This window comes from Pimephales promelas, chromosome 14, assembly GCF_988280905.1.
Source record: "Pimephales promelas chromosome 14, fPimPro1.hap1.1, whole genome shotgun sequence".
In the NCBI taxonomy this organism is placed as follows: Eukaryota; Metazoa; Chordata; class Actinopteri; order Cypriniformes; family Leuciscidae; genus Pimephales; species Pimephales promelas.
In genome coordinates, this window is record NC_142782.1 from 15,965,563 (window position 1) to 15,979,819 (window position 14,257).

At 36.1% G+C, this 14,257-nt stretch overlaps 1 protein-coding gene across 1 annotated transcript in view; it reads left to right on the forward strand.

Moving 5' to 3' along the window:
- kcnip3a (Kv channel interacting protein 3a, calsenilin) overlaps positions 1-14,257 on the forward strand; it is a 77,585-nt gene that overhangs the window by 15,483 nt on the left and 47,845 nt on the right. The window contains exon 2 of the mRNA XM_039681751.2: positions 7,395-7,569. Within this exon, the coding sequence (XP_039537685.1) occupies positions 7,395-7,569 (175 nt within the window). The remainder of the gene's footprint in view (positions 1-7,394; positions 7,570-14,257) is intronic.

Here is a 14,257-nt window from a genome sequence, read left to right on the forward strand (position 1 = left end):
CACTGACCCCCAGAGGATCTTTTGGAAAACTTTCAGTTGTTTTATTCAAAGTCAACGAAAACCGAGCAGGACCAAGCCAGTTTACAGCTGATCGCCGTCAAAAAAGTTCAGCGGCGACGTCGAAGTTTGACAACAGCGATGTATATGCATAACGTTAGATCATGCTTAATAAATCATAATTCATGATGATGTGCTCGTCTTAGTTAATGTTTTAATTAAGGTTTTGTTCATCCATGAAGTCATGAATGAAAAACGTTGAACTGTTAAAAAAAAAAACTTGATAGTTCCTGATGATATTAATATTAATTAATGCATAATTCATTTATCCATGAATTCATGATAATTCATGACATGAACCCTTAAAGTGTTACCGAATATTGTTATATTAAAGCAATGGATTTATAGTATGCACAAGAAATTCAATGTCTATAAAATTTTATTTTGATTAATTGCATTTTGAAAAAAAAAATATTATTGGATTTATTGCATTTTGGGGAAAAAACGATCTGTTTTTATAATAAATCTTTGGAAATCAAAACCTGGATTTCATTTTTTATTGTTATTATAACCTACAAATGCTATGTGAAAATTTGAAACCGAAAATAGTGGTTTTCATCTTCCCATTTACTTGCTAAAGAAAACACAGTTTTACTCAAATTCATCAAAATGGATTTATAGCGTTTTGGAACCATACTCTTCATATATATATATATATATATATATTATTCTGAAAATGTTGAGACTGAGGTATTTTTGGTCATATCAACTAGCTCTAGTGCACAAAAATGGCAAACAGAAAACAGGGTAAAAAGAAAGAGCAAAGTGAAAAATGAAGTAAACTAAGATCAGTAAAAACGTTGACACGCTGTCTCACCAGAAGGGAAATGTCTGAGTCATAAAATCTGTTAATTCAGCAGAACAAATATGTTGCAAATGTGTCTCTTTATCCTAATTCAAAGTCATTCTAATACCTAATTTTCCATTTTTATCACACACCCAGTCATTAATCCCAACCATACTTTTAATTCAATCTCCTTAGACTTAATGCGGCAAGAGCAGCGGCTCTTCCATTTTTAATTTAGCCGATTACACTCACTGTCAGGATTCAGGCGTAGAGGCTGTCTGATGTGTCATATTCTTTGACAGTCCCTCTCTCACCTGGCATTTAGCTCCGTTTCTAGCGATTGTGTTTCAACCCGGCTCATGCTGCTCAGCATTTACAGCTTGGCCTAAACCAACCTCTCCCTGAGAGCCTAATCAATGTCTGTGTTTATCTCTATAAAAGCCCTCTCAGGATGATGACGGGCTCCTTTGTGAGTGTATGAAGAGAGAGGCGGCTCTCAAACCTCTACCTGCCATGCTTTTGTGGGTGCTCGTAAAAGAGGCTTTGTCCTACGGTTTCCTGCTCGCTCTCTCTCTGCCGATCTTTTATTGATGGGGTTTTTATAGAGTTAGGGTCTGAATAATTGAGTGAAAGACGAATGAGCGGAGTTGTGCTGTGCAGGAACGAGGTGTAGTACAGTTTGTGTCAGGGGGATTCCTTTAGTAAACAAGACCCGTCCTGGTATTGAAGTTTGGAGATGACAGACAAGCCAGGGGTTAAAATGACTTGGAATGATCCAGAAATGCTTCCGCCACCAAATTACGATTATTGGCAGTTTGTTTATCCAGTCTATTTCATATGTGTTTGCTCCAGTCCAGGTTTTGTTGGTTGTTCACGAACAGGTGATCCTGAGGTGGGCTGAAATAACTCATGGGAGCAGTGAAATGCCACATTGTCCCATTGTTGCTCAAATGTTGATATTTTTCATCTTTCTCCATATTTCTTCACTTGGCAAAGGTCATTCTGAAATCAAGCGGTGTGTTACAGGTACCCAATTACAGGTTCTTCTGGTCACTATTCTTCAATAAGAAATATTCTTCTGACTGTACAAGAGGCACACATTGCTGTTTAATTCAATTCACCCTGCTGTTGCACTACCATTCAAAAAAGTCTTATGCTCACCAAAGCTGCATTCATTTGATGAAAAATACAGTAATATATCCCTCCTATTATCCTTGGGGTCAATTTGACCCCATTCAATGTTTAACATCTGTAAAAACATAATTTTATTTATTTTTTTTTTTGCTTCAAATTTAATGACTTTTCCTAATTTAATGGGGACAACTCTGTAAACATAAAATTAACCTGCTAATATTTTTTCAAAGTCCTGTACAAATTTTGTAGCATCGGTGTTCCTTGGGGTGAATTTGACCCCAGGCTCTTTTAGTTGTATAATAAAACAGAAGAAATATTAAAATTTCACACACATTTGTTTTGGTTGTTATATTGAGGTCATTATAACATGTTATAATTTGAATTTATAATGTTCATTGTAATTTTACATATTCAATATCATTTTCAAAAAACGTCCCTCTGTTTTAGGGCTCTAACCAAACATAACCATATCTGTAGTATTGCGAGAACTACTAGTAGTTCACATGACATGTGACATAATTCTCAAGATAACTAATAATTCTTTCCTGTGTATTTGGGAGGGGAAAACATGATTTTTTGTGACAACTTTGATGTTTCCCGTGCCATGGGGGAGGAGAAAACATAATTTTTGTGAGATTGACCCCAAACATAACTCGTGTTACTATCCTTGATAAAATAAATAGTTTTTCTTTCCAAATGTTATAGATGACAAAAATCTATACTTAGAAATATTATAAAACAAATAAAACACCAGATGTATTTGTACTTTTCCAATTTTAGGTCAAATAAGTAAGATTTTATGTTGATTTGTAAATTTGTCCATAGTCGGGCAATGGGTATTCTGGATGTGTAAGGGGTTAGGTGGAGTTAGGTGGGGTTAGGTGGGGTGGGGAGGGGGGTGGTGGGTGGATTTCAACTTAAAATGTTACTTAAGTAGTCAACAAAGACATAAATTAACTGAGACAAACCTTTGTACAAAAAAATAAACATATTGTGGAGATTTAAATTACTGGGGTCAAATTGACCCCAGAGGGTAAAAAGTGTTATCAGATTTGAGGGTAACAGGAGGGATATATATATATATATATATATATATATATATATATAGGGCTGTCACATCCAAAATAAAAGTTTGTGTTTACATAATATATGTTGGTGCACTGTGTACAATTATATATATATATATATATATATATATATATATATATATATATATATAAATACACACACATACTTAGAAATATTTTTAATGTATATACTGTATTTATACCTAATTTGTATTATATATAAATATAAATATTTTATATATAAATAATATTTTTTTCTTAAATATATGCATATTTGTGTATTATTTATATATATATATATATATATATATATATATATATATATATACGTATATACACAAAATAATCATACACAGTGCACCCACATATATTATGTACACACAAACTTTTATTTTGGATGCGATTCATCACGATTAATCGTTTGACAGCCCAAATAAATATATATATATATATATATATATATATATATATATATATATATATATACAAAATAATCATACATAGTGCACCCACATATATTATGCAAACACAAACTTTTATTTTGGATGCGATTCATCGCGATTAATCGTTTGACAGCCCAAATCTATCTATCTATATATATATATATATATATATATATATATATATATATATATATATATATATACAGTATATATATATATATATATATATATAAAGTGAAATATCATTACAATTTATAAGAACTGTCTTGTACACCTGTGATTTAAATCTGTGATTTACACCTGTGATTTCAGTGGCATCAATTCACCACTTCCAACCTTTTACAGCACTTCAATCTCAAATGTCTGAATATTAACTCATTTAAATGTTACCATGATAAATGTAAATGTATGTAGGGAAAGTCACAGTCTAATGAAAAAAAAAACAAACACTTCTTCTTCAAAATGCAAATGAATTTAAACCAAGTAAAAAAACGGTTGCATCACTGAAGCTGTCAGTCAGTTCGCCACAAACTCATTGAGTGTCAAAGCTCCCGTATTAATCAATGAATCTTTTATTTACGTCATGTCTCTGCTTTGTTTGTTACAATATTGGCTTTCGCTCCGGAGGAATCTTTTCATAGTTTCTAGAACTATTGGCGGAAGTACCCATTTTTTGGTGCGTTCGCACCGCAGGAACTATGAACGTTTTTAGTTTTAGGAACTCCTTTTGGAGGAACTAATTTAGCTCGTACTTCAGAGTAGGGTCTAAACCAGCACTATAGGAATTACCAGAGACATTAGTGTGATTTGCCAAATGCACGCAAAACATTTTCTTCTCAGCTAGCGACAATGGACATCAACAGCATATGCTAATACCATTTCATATACGGTCTACTTTTTATGTATAACAGTTCTATTTAATAACGTGTTAGACAGGACTGTTAGACAGATCTTAAACTAATGAACACGGAAAATGCGAGTACTTTTCCTAAAGTGATCCATTCTCTCAAAACAATAAAACCAAAACATGTAACTAAGTCGAGTAGCCAAACATGACAAAATATGCACGTTTAGGCTACATTTTTTTCTCTCAAACCATCAATAAGAGTGAGCAGCATTAAATATGCATTATGTATGCAAACACAAAGCAATGAGTCGTGATTGATAACAAAATAAGACATCTTCACACAGCACCCGCAGCATGAAAGAAAACAGCATTCGTTCTTTCAAGACATAGAGCATTCTTCAACAGTGGAAAAGTCAGCAAGAGTCGGGAATAATAATTAAGATCTTTTGCAACGGAGAAATCCCTCTGTATTGTTCTGTGTGATTAATTTTTTGATTGTCCAATCCTTGATAAACAGGCAACAACATTGTGAAGATAATGGTCTGCTTGACTGTTGAATTTGTGGATCTTATCATTGTGTAGAAAATATGCTCACAAGTATGTATGGGGGTTTGGGGACTGTCACAAGATATTTCCTCTGTCAGTGAGAAATGTAATCATGGCCTCCACCCGGGCCATGTGACCCAATAATGTGCTTTATGAAATCATTGTTCAAAGCAATGCTGATATGGCTTCAGAAACAGCTGGTTTTCATCACTTGTGGAGATGTTTGAAATGAGTCTTGGCTTGAGGTATTGGTGAAGAAATAGAGGCTGTGCAAGAAGGAAACATAAACTGATAGTGTAACCATATTTTCCTTCTCTATAGTTACTGGAAATATTGTTACTTGGCCTACTATATAAAATATTAAATTAAAATGGGATCACCTGTAAACTATCTAAATGATGATTGTGGCTGCTACCAATTTACCACAGTCTCTTATTATAAAAAATAATAACTAAGATATTTTTGGCAGAAACTATGTTTGATATGATACAGTTTTGTCATTTTTACAGAGCTCCAAGGATCATTTAATATTTTATTATAGTTCAAAATGTTACAGGCTTAAATCAGATATTTTTTTAAAAAAATGGATTTTGCCTCTAAATCTCGATTTGAATGTTAATGTCAGGATTCTAAGAAGGCATCTATAATGACAGATCATCTTGTGACATAATTTCGGATTGTGCCATAGTCAGACAATCCGTGCGCTATGATGATGTCAATGTGGCTGATGGCATGGTCACAGAGTTTTACATGTCCTTCTTCATATTTTATGGTTCATGCCTGTATATTTGCAGCAGACTTTAGATTCAGAGGCTGATATGAAACATTTCTACATGTATATGCATGATGTCCCATGATTTGTCATTTCACACACACACATATATAAATATATATATATATATATATATGTTTACAAAATAAACAACCTGAGGATAATAAAAGCTCATTTTAGATTCATAGACTGATGTAAACCCCATTTCCATCCCTCATTTCTCATTTCCATTGCAACAACATGACAACCTCCTGAAGAAATATATGCAGGCTTATTGTGTTTTAGATTACAAAAAACATCTTCACCCTTGAAATCTTCCCTTATGCTTTGGCTGCCTTGCAAGCACTAGTATTTTCTTTAGCAGATGAAAATCTAGTTTTATTTGTTTTGTTGGCAGCTGTAGCCAAAAAAAAAAAAACAGGGAACCCAAAAGCGAATACATCAATTCGTGTTTGAGTGATGTCATCTTCAAAAATATGTCCTCTGAACGCAACAGTACCATCTGTTTACATATGTAACATTCACACCCCTGAGGACAATTATGGCTTCTCTGAAGTACTTTCAACACTCAAAGAACACGTTGCAACATAAGCGAGATGCATTCTACCATTCGCTGTTCTCATGCTGAGTAGAATAGAATTTAATGCTACAATACCTAAGATTTTATGCCACTAGAGGGCGCTACATTCAAAAAAACAACAACGGCTTTGCTTTATGGCGCTGTGGAGAAACGCGGAATGATGGGAACTGTTGTTTTCAACTACACCGTGGATAAATCAGTCAGACGGGAATCGAAAATTAGTTGTCATGGATGAGGTAAAGTTCGATTTCTATAACTGTTGCGTTTAATGACATGCTTGTTTTTCATTAAACAGAAATAACCGCAAGAAAAGTAAGGTTTAAAAGTAAATTAGTTATCACAGATGTTAGGGGACAGCCGGAACGGTTGAAACACTTTTCAGATAAACGTTGTTTTCTAAGATACAGCCAACAGTTCACATTCCGAGAAGTATTCAGGGTGAATATGACCTTACGATTTTTCACATCATATGCATAGACAACAATACATTCTAACAATAATGCTAATTGTTTTGCATGGTTTACTGACATGAAATTTGAATACAGAACACGGTGTTACTCACCTGTCAAGTAAAACACATGCAAGATCGGCGTCTCTTTCTAGTTAGAGTTTTTCACAAAGTTCTCTCCATTTAGGAAATGCCACACCGATGTTGAGCTGGTTTTATTTCTCTTGTCCCAAATTCTTCTTGGGCCGTTTGGTTGACCCGTTTGTTGACGTTTGCGTTTATGAGACTTGTCTTTGTCGACAGAACCAGGTGCAATCGCTAAAGAATAATTGTGCTCCATTCCATAACAAATGCGCGAAACAAGCTGTGCTAATGCACAACTACAACTTCCGCATTTGTCCAGGACTACACGCAGTACGAGCGGAAACCGAGGTAACGCGGATATGACACGATTTACTGGCGACTCCCAGCTCACACGCCCCATTTCCTTGGTTAAAATCTCAATTTTCTCGCGATTTAAACATTGTTTGAAACATTTGGAATATTGTAAGTTATCATCTTAACTAAATATATAACACTGGCCTTGCAATTTTGGGATATTTTAATGCAAAAATCTTATGTATTCCACCTTTAACACAAACGCACATCTTGCAAGATTCAATCAGCTGAGTGAGAAGAAGTAGACTCTTTGTCATTGTCTGTTTCTCTCCCAGGAGGATGGCAAGTTGGGGGATGGCAGTCTGCTGGGTGATGCCAATGGGCTGGAGCCTGGCACAGGCCGACAGAAGGAGAGTGGCAAATGGCAGAGGCCTCGCTTCACACGGAAAGCCCTCATGAGGTGTTGTCTGGTCAAATGGATCATCGCCAGCACCGGTCCCAAAGAGCAAGGTGAGACAGAGAAGTGGCGGAAAAGAAAATGAGATTTTTATGAAGGACTGCTGCAATGTTTCTGCATATGTGACGGACACATATCTGCATATACTCCAAAAAAAGAACATAAATTGAATTACATAAAGGAAATCCAAGTTAAATGCAGAGTAATTAATGTCATATTTTAAGCTTCTATGCAATAACATTTGAGCACATACTTTTACTTACTAGATGATCACATTTTTGAAAATTTTTACTGCCCTTTTCAATGCAGAAAAGAATGACTGAAGCATTCAGTCTTTAAGAACACTTAGGCCATGTGTCCACCAAAGAGTTTTTCCCACGCGCCTGGCATACGTTTTCAATTGTTTTCAATGAGAGCGACAGGTTTTTTAAACGCCATGACCGTAACGAGGCGAGCCGAGCACCCAGCGTTTTTTACTGGTCGCCGAGAGTTGAAAAATGTTCAACTTTGGATAAAACGCAGCGCTCATCACTGTCACTTTTTACCCACCCGTCCAATCACAGTGGAGGAGGGGCGGGACTAAACAACACTGACCAACTGTCACAACATTCTTTCTGTACAACAACATCAAACAACAGATCTAACCGAACAAAATGGATGGAAAATACATTTTTAGTTTGAAACAAATTATCTGCGAAATCAGTTAACAAGTAAACTGTGCTGCGGATATTCTGTATCATAGCAGCGAAACGTCTCAACTTAAAAAACTCTGCGCTGCCAAAACACTCTCAAGCGCCCAAAGCACAGCGTCTTCAGCAGAGTGTCTGGTGTTTTCAGCTGGCTTAAAATGCTTTGGTGGACACAAGGCCTAAGTGTCTGATAAAATCAAAAACTGTCACGTGCAATGTTAACACAAAGATGGCATAAATTAGACCAATAAATGTCAGGTTTCTTCTGTAACGTGCTTCGATTTGTTCACTATTACATCCTTGATACGTACTTCCAATATGTAAGCTTGTGTGTGACATAGAACAATTTCTAATCAAATAACGTAATTTGCGCAAGGCTTTTGATCACGTCACTTCACCTTCAAAGAACCAGTTAGACCTAAACGGAAAGAGAAATGTCCATGCCTAAGATATGAGAAACAATGGCTATATTTGATTAACACATTAACATTTCACTGAAATTCACTTAAAATCGTCCTTTCCAGTGAGATATTAACTCAAGAACTGCTGCAACTGTGAACTCAAGAACCATATCAATCTGATTCGTGAACAAATCATTCAGGTCCGTGTTTCCCCAAAGCATATCAAGCCAAGGTTGGGCTTCATTTCAGTACAAACTTCATTTCAGTCTGTTTCTCAAGCTTCAAAATGCTTGGAATATTTTCCGAACCACTGCGTCTTTATTGTTACCAGCAGAGAATGCATGTAAATATATGGCACCTTTATATATGACATCCTCCACCTGCTAATCACTTCATCTCCATTAGTAAATGAGTCCCGGGGCAGCTTGTAACCACAGATGTTGAGCCTTGACCTCAAGAGGGGTGACATTGATCAGATCAAACAGACCTCAGTAGAAGTGTTTCTGTTGAACATGGCACAGGGAATGGATTCAGGTTGATTGGGTTTTGATCGATCTGTGTTGCCACTCTCTTCACGTAAGCTAGCCCTCTGTGGGCCATAAATGAGATTGCATCAAAATAGACAGCCCATTCTCACCCCCAAGGCGTCACCTAACTGACGCCTTGGGAAGCATTTGGACATGCTTCAATATCTGACGCTTTAGGCGCCCTTTAGCGTCAGTTAGATGACGCCCTAGGATCGCGTGTACCCTACCCCCACCCCACACCTAAACCTAACCGCGTCCTCTAACTGACGCTTTCCTTTAGCGTCAGTTAGATGACGCCGTAGGATCGCGTCATGTAAGTGACGCTAAAGGGCGCCTAAAACGTCAAATATTGAAGCATGGTCAAAGGTGACGCCTTGGGGTGAGAATGCGTTGAAATAGAGGTTGAAGTCAACCTTCTAAAAAGTACTGCTTTTTCAAACTTGGTTGGTTTTATTATGACTGTCCTGTCAGCTTTGAACTCAGAGCGTCTGGTTTCTATACAATAATACCGCCAGTTCAGGTTAAGTTAGGCTATCTTACATTTCTTGATGGCTCCAATAATCTGGAGCTGATTTTCATGATTCACAGTAGGGTTTGAATAGAGTTTGTGTGTGTGTGTGTGTGTGTGTGTGTGTGGGTGTGTATATTTATTAGATATTGTAAGTTAATTTTTAAGTAAAGGGTATTGTTAATATGGGTTATAGTTCTGTTTTATGGCATGCAGTTCTACAGTGACTATTTTAATTGAATAGAGTAAAGAGTATGCAATACTCTTGGCATACTTTCTGGGCTCAGAATTTTAGCCTGAACCCAGAGTACTACCCCGATATCCCTGGTTGGGATAGGAAGTTGGGGTGGTGGAGGGATGCTGGAAAACTGTCAAGAGATAGAGGTGAGTCGGCTATATAAACTGTATGTTGGCCTCCTCTTGCTGATTGGGTAGATTATCTAGACAGGCTCCTCCCGAGTTTTGATAAAACATACTTTAATATTTTTTTGGACATAAAGTCAAACATGTCCTGATATCAAAGACAAACATGTAATTTAAATGGTTTACCTAGTGAAAAATAAATATACTAAAACGTATTTGAAATGCATTTATTTTATGCTACAAATAGTATACTACAAATACATTTACAGAAGTACTTAATATAAATACCTTATTGTACTTTTGGTACTAAATTGGTGTACGTGAAGTCTGCTAAATTGGAACAACTAATTTAGTACTCAACGCACTTTACTTATCCAGAAATAGTGCTGAAGTTCAACTAAAGATATTCTTAATTAAGTATACTTTACACTTAAAATATTTTGTATTTAAAGACTGATATTATAGTGGTCATACTATTCTAACTATTAGTGATATTAAAACACATTTTAGGCTTAATATTAACAAATGTAGATTGTGCAGTAAAGAAATACTCCAAATAAAGTTTAATTATAATATTTAGCCTCAAGTGATATGTCAATGAATATGTTAATGGATTTAAAGTATCTTATGAAATAAATGTATTTTAAATACATTTTGTTAAAGGTTTTTGTGTTGGCATTTCTTAGAAATAATGTATATTTGATTTTTTTTTTTCCTGCAAAATCAAAGTATTGTATTAGATAATATCAGATCATTTGAATTCATATAACTTATTTATGATATTATAAAAAAAAATTAAACGATTTAAAAAAAAAACATTTTATTAAATAGTAAGATACTCAAGTGTATAGTAGATACTCAGGTGTAAGGAAAATATGTTATTAATTTTTACTTTCATGAGTCATTAAATTTGAACTTTAAAATTATATAAAATCAAGGGTGTCCTTTTTTTCCACACTGAAGGTGACATGCCTAGCGCCAGACGTTGCATATCATTGTGTTCTTCACTGTGCTCAGCTGGTGCCGTCTGGTGGTTATGTGGGGAAACAAATTTGCGTAATACACCATCTCACATGAAACAAAGACTTTAATCATGTTTAATCATAAAGACAATGCTTTTATAAATGTGTATGAATATGTAATGGAATGTAAATATGTGATATATTAGTAAGTGTTTGTCATAATGCTATATTGATTTAATGTTTTTTTTTTTTTTTTTTTTTTTGCTCTCAAGATTGCTGAGAGAGCTGAGAGAAAGAAACACTCATAAGAGTGTTGAAAGAGACACTGAAACAGTTTGTGGCACCATTAAAAGAAAGGGACTCTCTATGGACAGAATCAGGAAATCAGAGATTGGCTTGCAAATAGGGAAATCAGAGAGGGCTATAGGAAGAGTGAAATAAGAGACGGAGGATGAGAAGTGTTTCAGAATCAAACTAGTGGCCTTTCTACAGTAGCCCTAAAAACAATTTGGACGCTTTAACCACACTTAAAAAATGTATCAATACATACAACATATTAAAGCAAGCGAACGTAATAAAGTACTGTAAGTGAAAATATTAAAGGGGTCCTTGATTATGATTATGATTTTTTTTTTCTACTTTAGTTAGAGTATAATGTTGCTGTTTGAGTACGATGCTCAAGGTTCAATGCAAAGGGATATATTTTATTTTACAGAAATCATTTTTTAAAGGTGCTCTAAGCAATGTTGGGTGACGTCACTTCTTGTTGGCAAACGGAGGCTAACTAGACCCTCCCTCCTCCTCATCCCGTCCCCTCCCCCTGTAGTTTTACTGATACTTCATTCAAGGTGTAATGTCACCAAGTTAGATAAATGCTTTCATATAATGCAGAAAAGGAAACATTACCAAAAAAAAATTAAAAATTAAAAAAAAAAAAAAACGATAAAACGTTTCACCACCTAAGGTTATAACTTTAGCTCACATATAAGGACGCAATTATCGCAAGATTATAGCAAGTTTCCCAGTGAGCATAGACAACGACTCATTCGTAAGCAAATTTAGTCAAAGTTGTCAATACTATGACTGAACACTCAAATTCATAACAAACAGTTGGTGAAAACAATCATTCACACAAACTGTCGCCCTACTGTGAGATTTCTTGATCATTTAACGTTATAATAGAGATCGATAGCTAAGTGCTACAAATCTATCTGTTGTATTCACCAAAGTTAGCGCCGACTGCATGGTTCTACAGTAGCTAATTATATTCTTGTGTTTGTATTTTTAACACTTTTCCTGAGCATTATAACCCCAACGTTTGTCTGCGTGCTGCTCATTTTACGGAGAACAGCCTCCAGAAGGCAGCACAATGCAGGAAATATGCACAACAGCTTTTCCTGAAATATATTTTGTAGGGGAAATCTGGTGTTTATGGATCATAACTTGCAAGTATGTCTTATTATTTGTAGTTGTCCTTTCTATTAACAGTTCCATTTATAAGCTTTATGTAGTTGCTTTGATAGCTATGACGTAAAGCTTTGGCTCCACTAGCCTGTTAACTATATATTAAAGTACTGATGTAGTGTTTACTGTAGCTTTTGTAAGCACTTCCTTTTGTATGATTGTTCACCGTCCCTTAATTATCTACGATTTTGTGATCAATTACTGTTTGAATTACCATGGTTTAGCGACAAATATGATGAAATGGTGGACAACAACATAAGAAAAAAAAATACCACTTTGTAACATTCTGTGAAATCCATGCTTGCAAAGTCCATGCTTTAAATATGTTCAACACAATCCTGTTGTCAACATTGTCAGGGTCTGAATCGGGCTCGAAATGGTTTGAAATTGATGGCATTGTTCATATTTACATCTGAGTAGAGCTTGCGGTTAAGAAGGGGCGTGACATTTCCCAAACATGCACTGAAGCACTGCACACTAGGCCAGCTAACCAATCAAAGCACATGTCATATTTCGGAAAGAGGGGCTTCATCGAAAAAGTTAAACCAGCCATTAGGGAGTGAGTGAGGAGCTTTAATTGTCACCTATCTGGTCCATTCACTTCCGGACATTCACCACCAGAGGTCTCCCACTCACAGCATGGACTCTTGCACTTAACTACAATCCCCATCATTCAATGCACTGATGATTCACACAGCTGATTCCACTAATCATGCTCACACTTGAGAACCATCACACACCCTCTCACAGCCTTTATAAGCCTTGGACTTCCTTTCTCTGTTGCCGGATATTGTTTGTACGTATGTACTGTAGTGTTAGCTACTCTCTGAGCCTTCCATTGAACTCTGGTCTTGTCTTGTCCTTCTAGTTTTGATTCCTGCCTGTGTTACTTGGATTTGTCCTTCTAGTTTTGATCAGAGCCCGTCTAACGGAGAGCCTTGGCACTTCCTATTAGCCCCGTTGTGTATCATCTTGGTTGCAGTTCCATTAGAATTCCACTGGAGGTGATCGCGGGTGAGTGCAGTATGAATGGGAGTCTATGAGGCTAAATGGCTAAATGTGTCTCTTTAACCTGCTTGTCGTTAAATCAAAATAGATTTTATTGTTGATTCCGCAAGTTCAACATAGATTATAGGCCAAAAGTCGAATGAACGAGTACTTATGTCCTTTTGATTTCTTACAGGTTAGGCCGTTGTTGGCCGGAACACGCTAGCATTCTGCTATTGTGTGACGTCATCACATTTTTGAACGGATTTTTAGAACAGATAAGTGAACTTAAAAATGCAATGTTCAGCTGAGTGTATTTTCTTAGCCCTCCCTTTTGAATGCAACTTTCAAATTACTTGACATAAATTACATCCTGAGAAAAGTGGATTTCTGGGGGTGAAAGCCCTTTGACTCCCATTCATTATGCACTCGACCGCGAGCACCCCCACATGGATGGAGACGCGTTACTGCAGCCAGTCCAGAAACTGGAAGTAACAAGCCAGTGCCAATTCTCTTCAATTAGACATTCTCTGTTTTGATCCCTTCCTGTGTTACTTGGATTCTCCCTCAGCCTAGCCCTTCGGATTCTGTTTGCACCACCTCGTTGACCCACTCTTGCTCTTAGGATTTCTCTGTGCTATGCCTCTGCCATACCTGTCTGCTGTTCATTGACCTTGCCTGTATTAAGACCATGTCTTGGAATAAAGCTTTGCATATGGATCCGCCCGTCTCTCGTCTTGTTCGCCCCGTTACAGTAATAATGTAAAATATGTGAAAAAATAATGCATTTTTTTGAACAATCAAGCATAAAAATATATTCTGGGACAACCCTAAAACAAT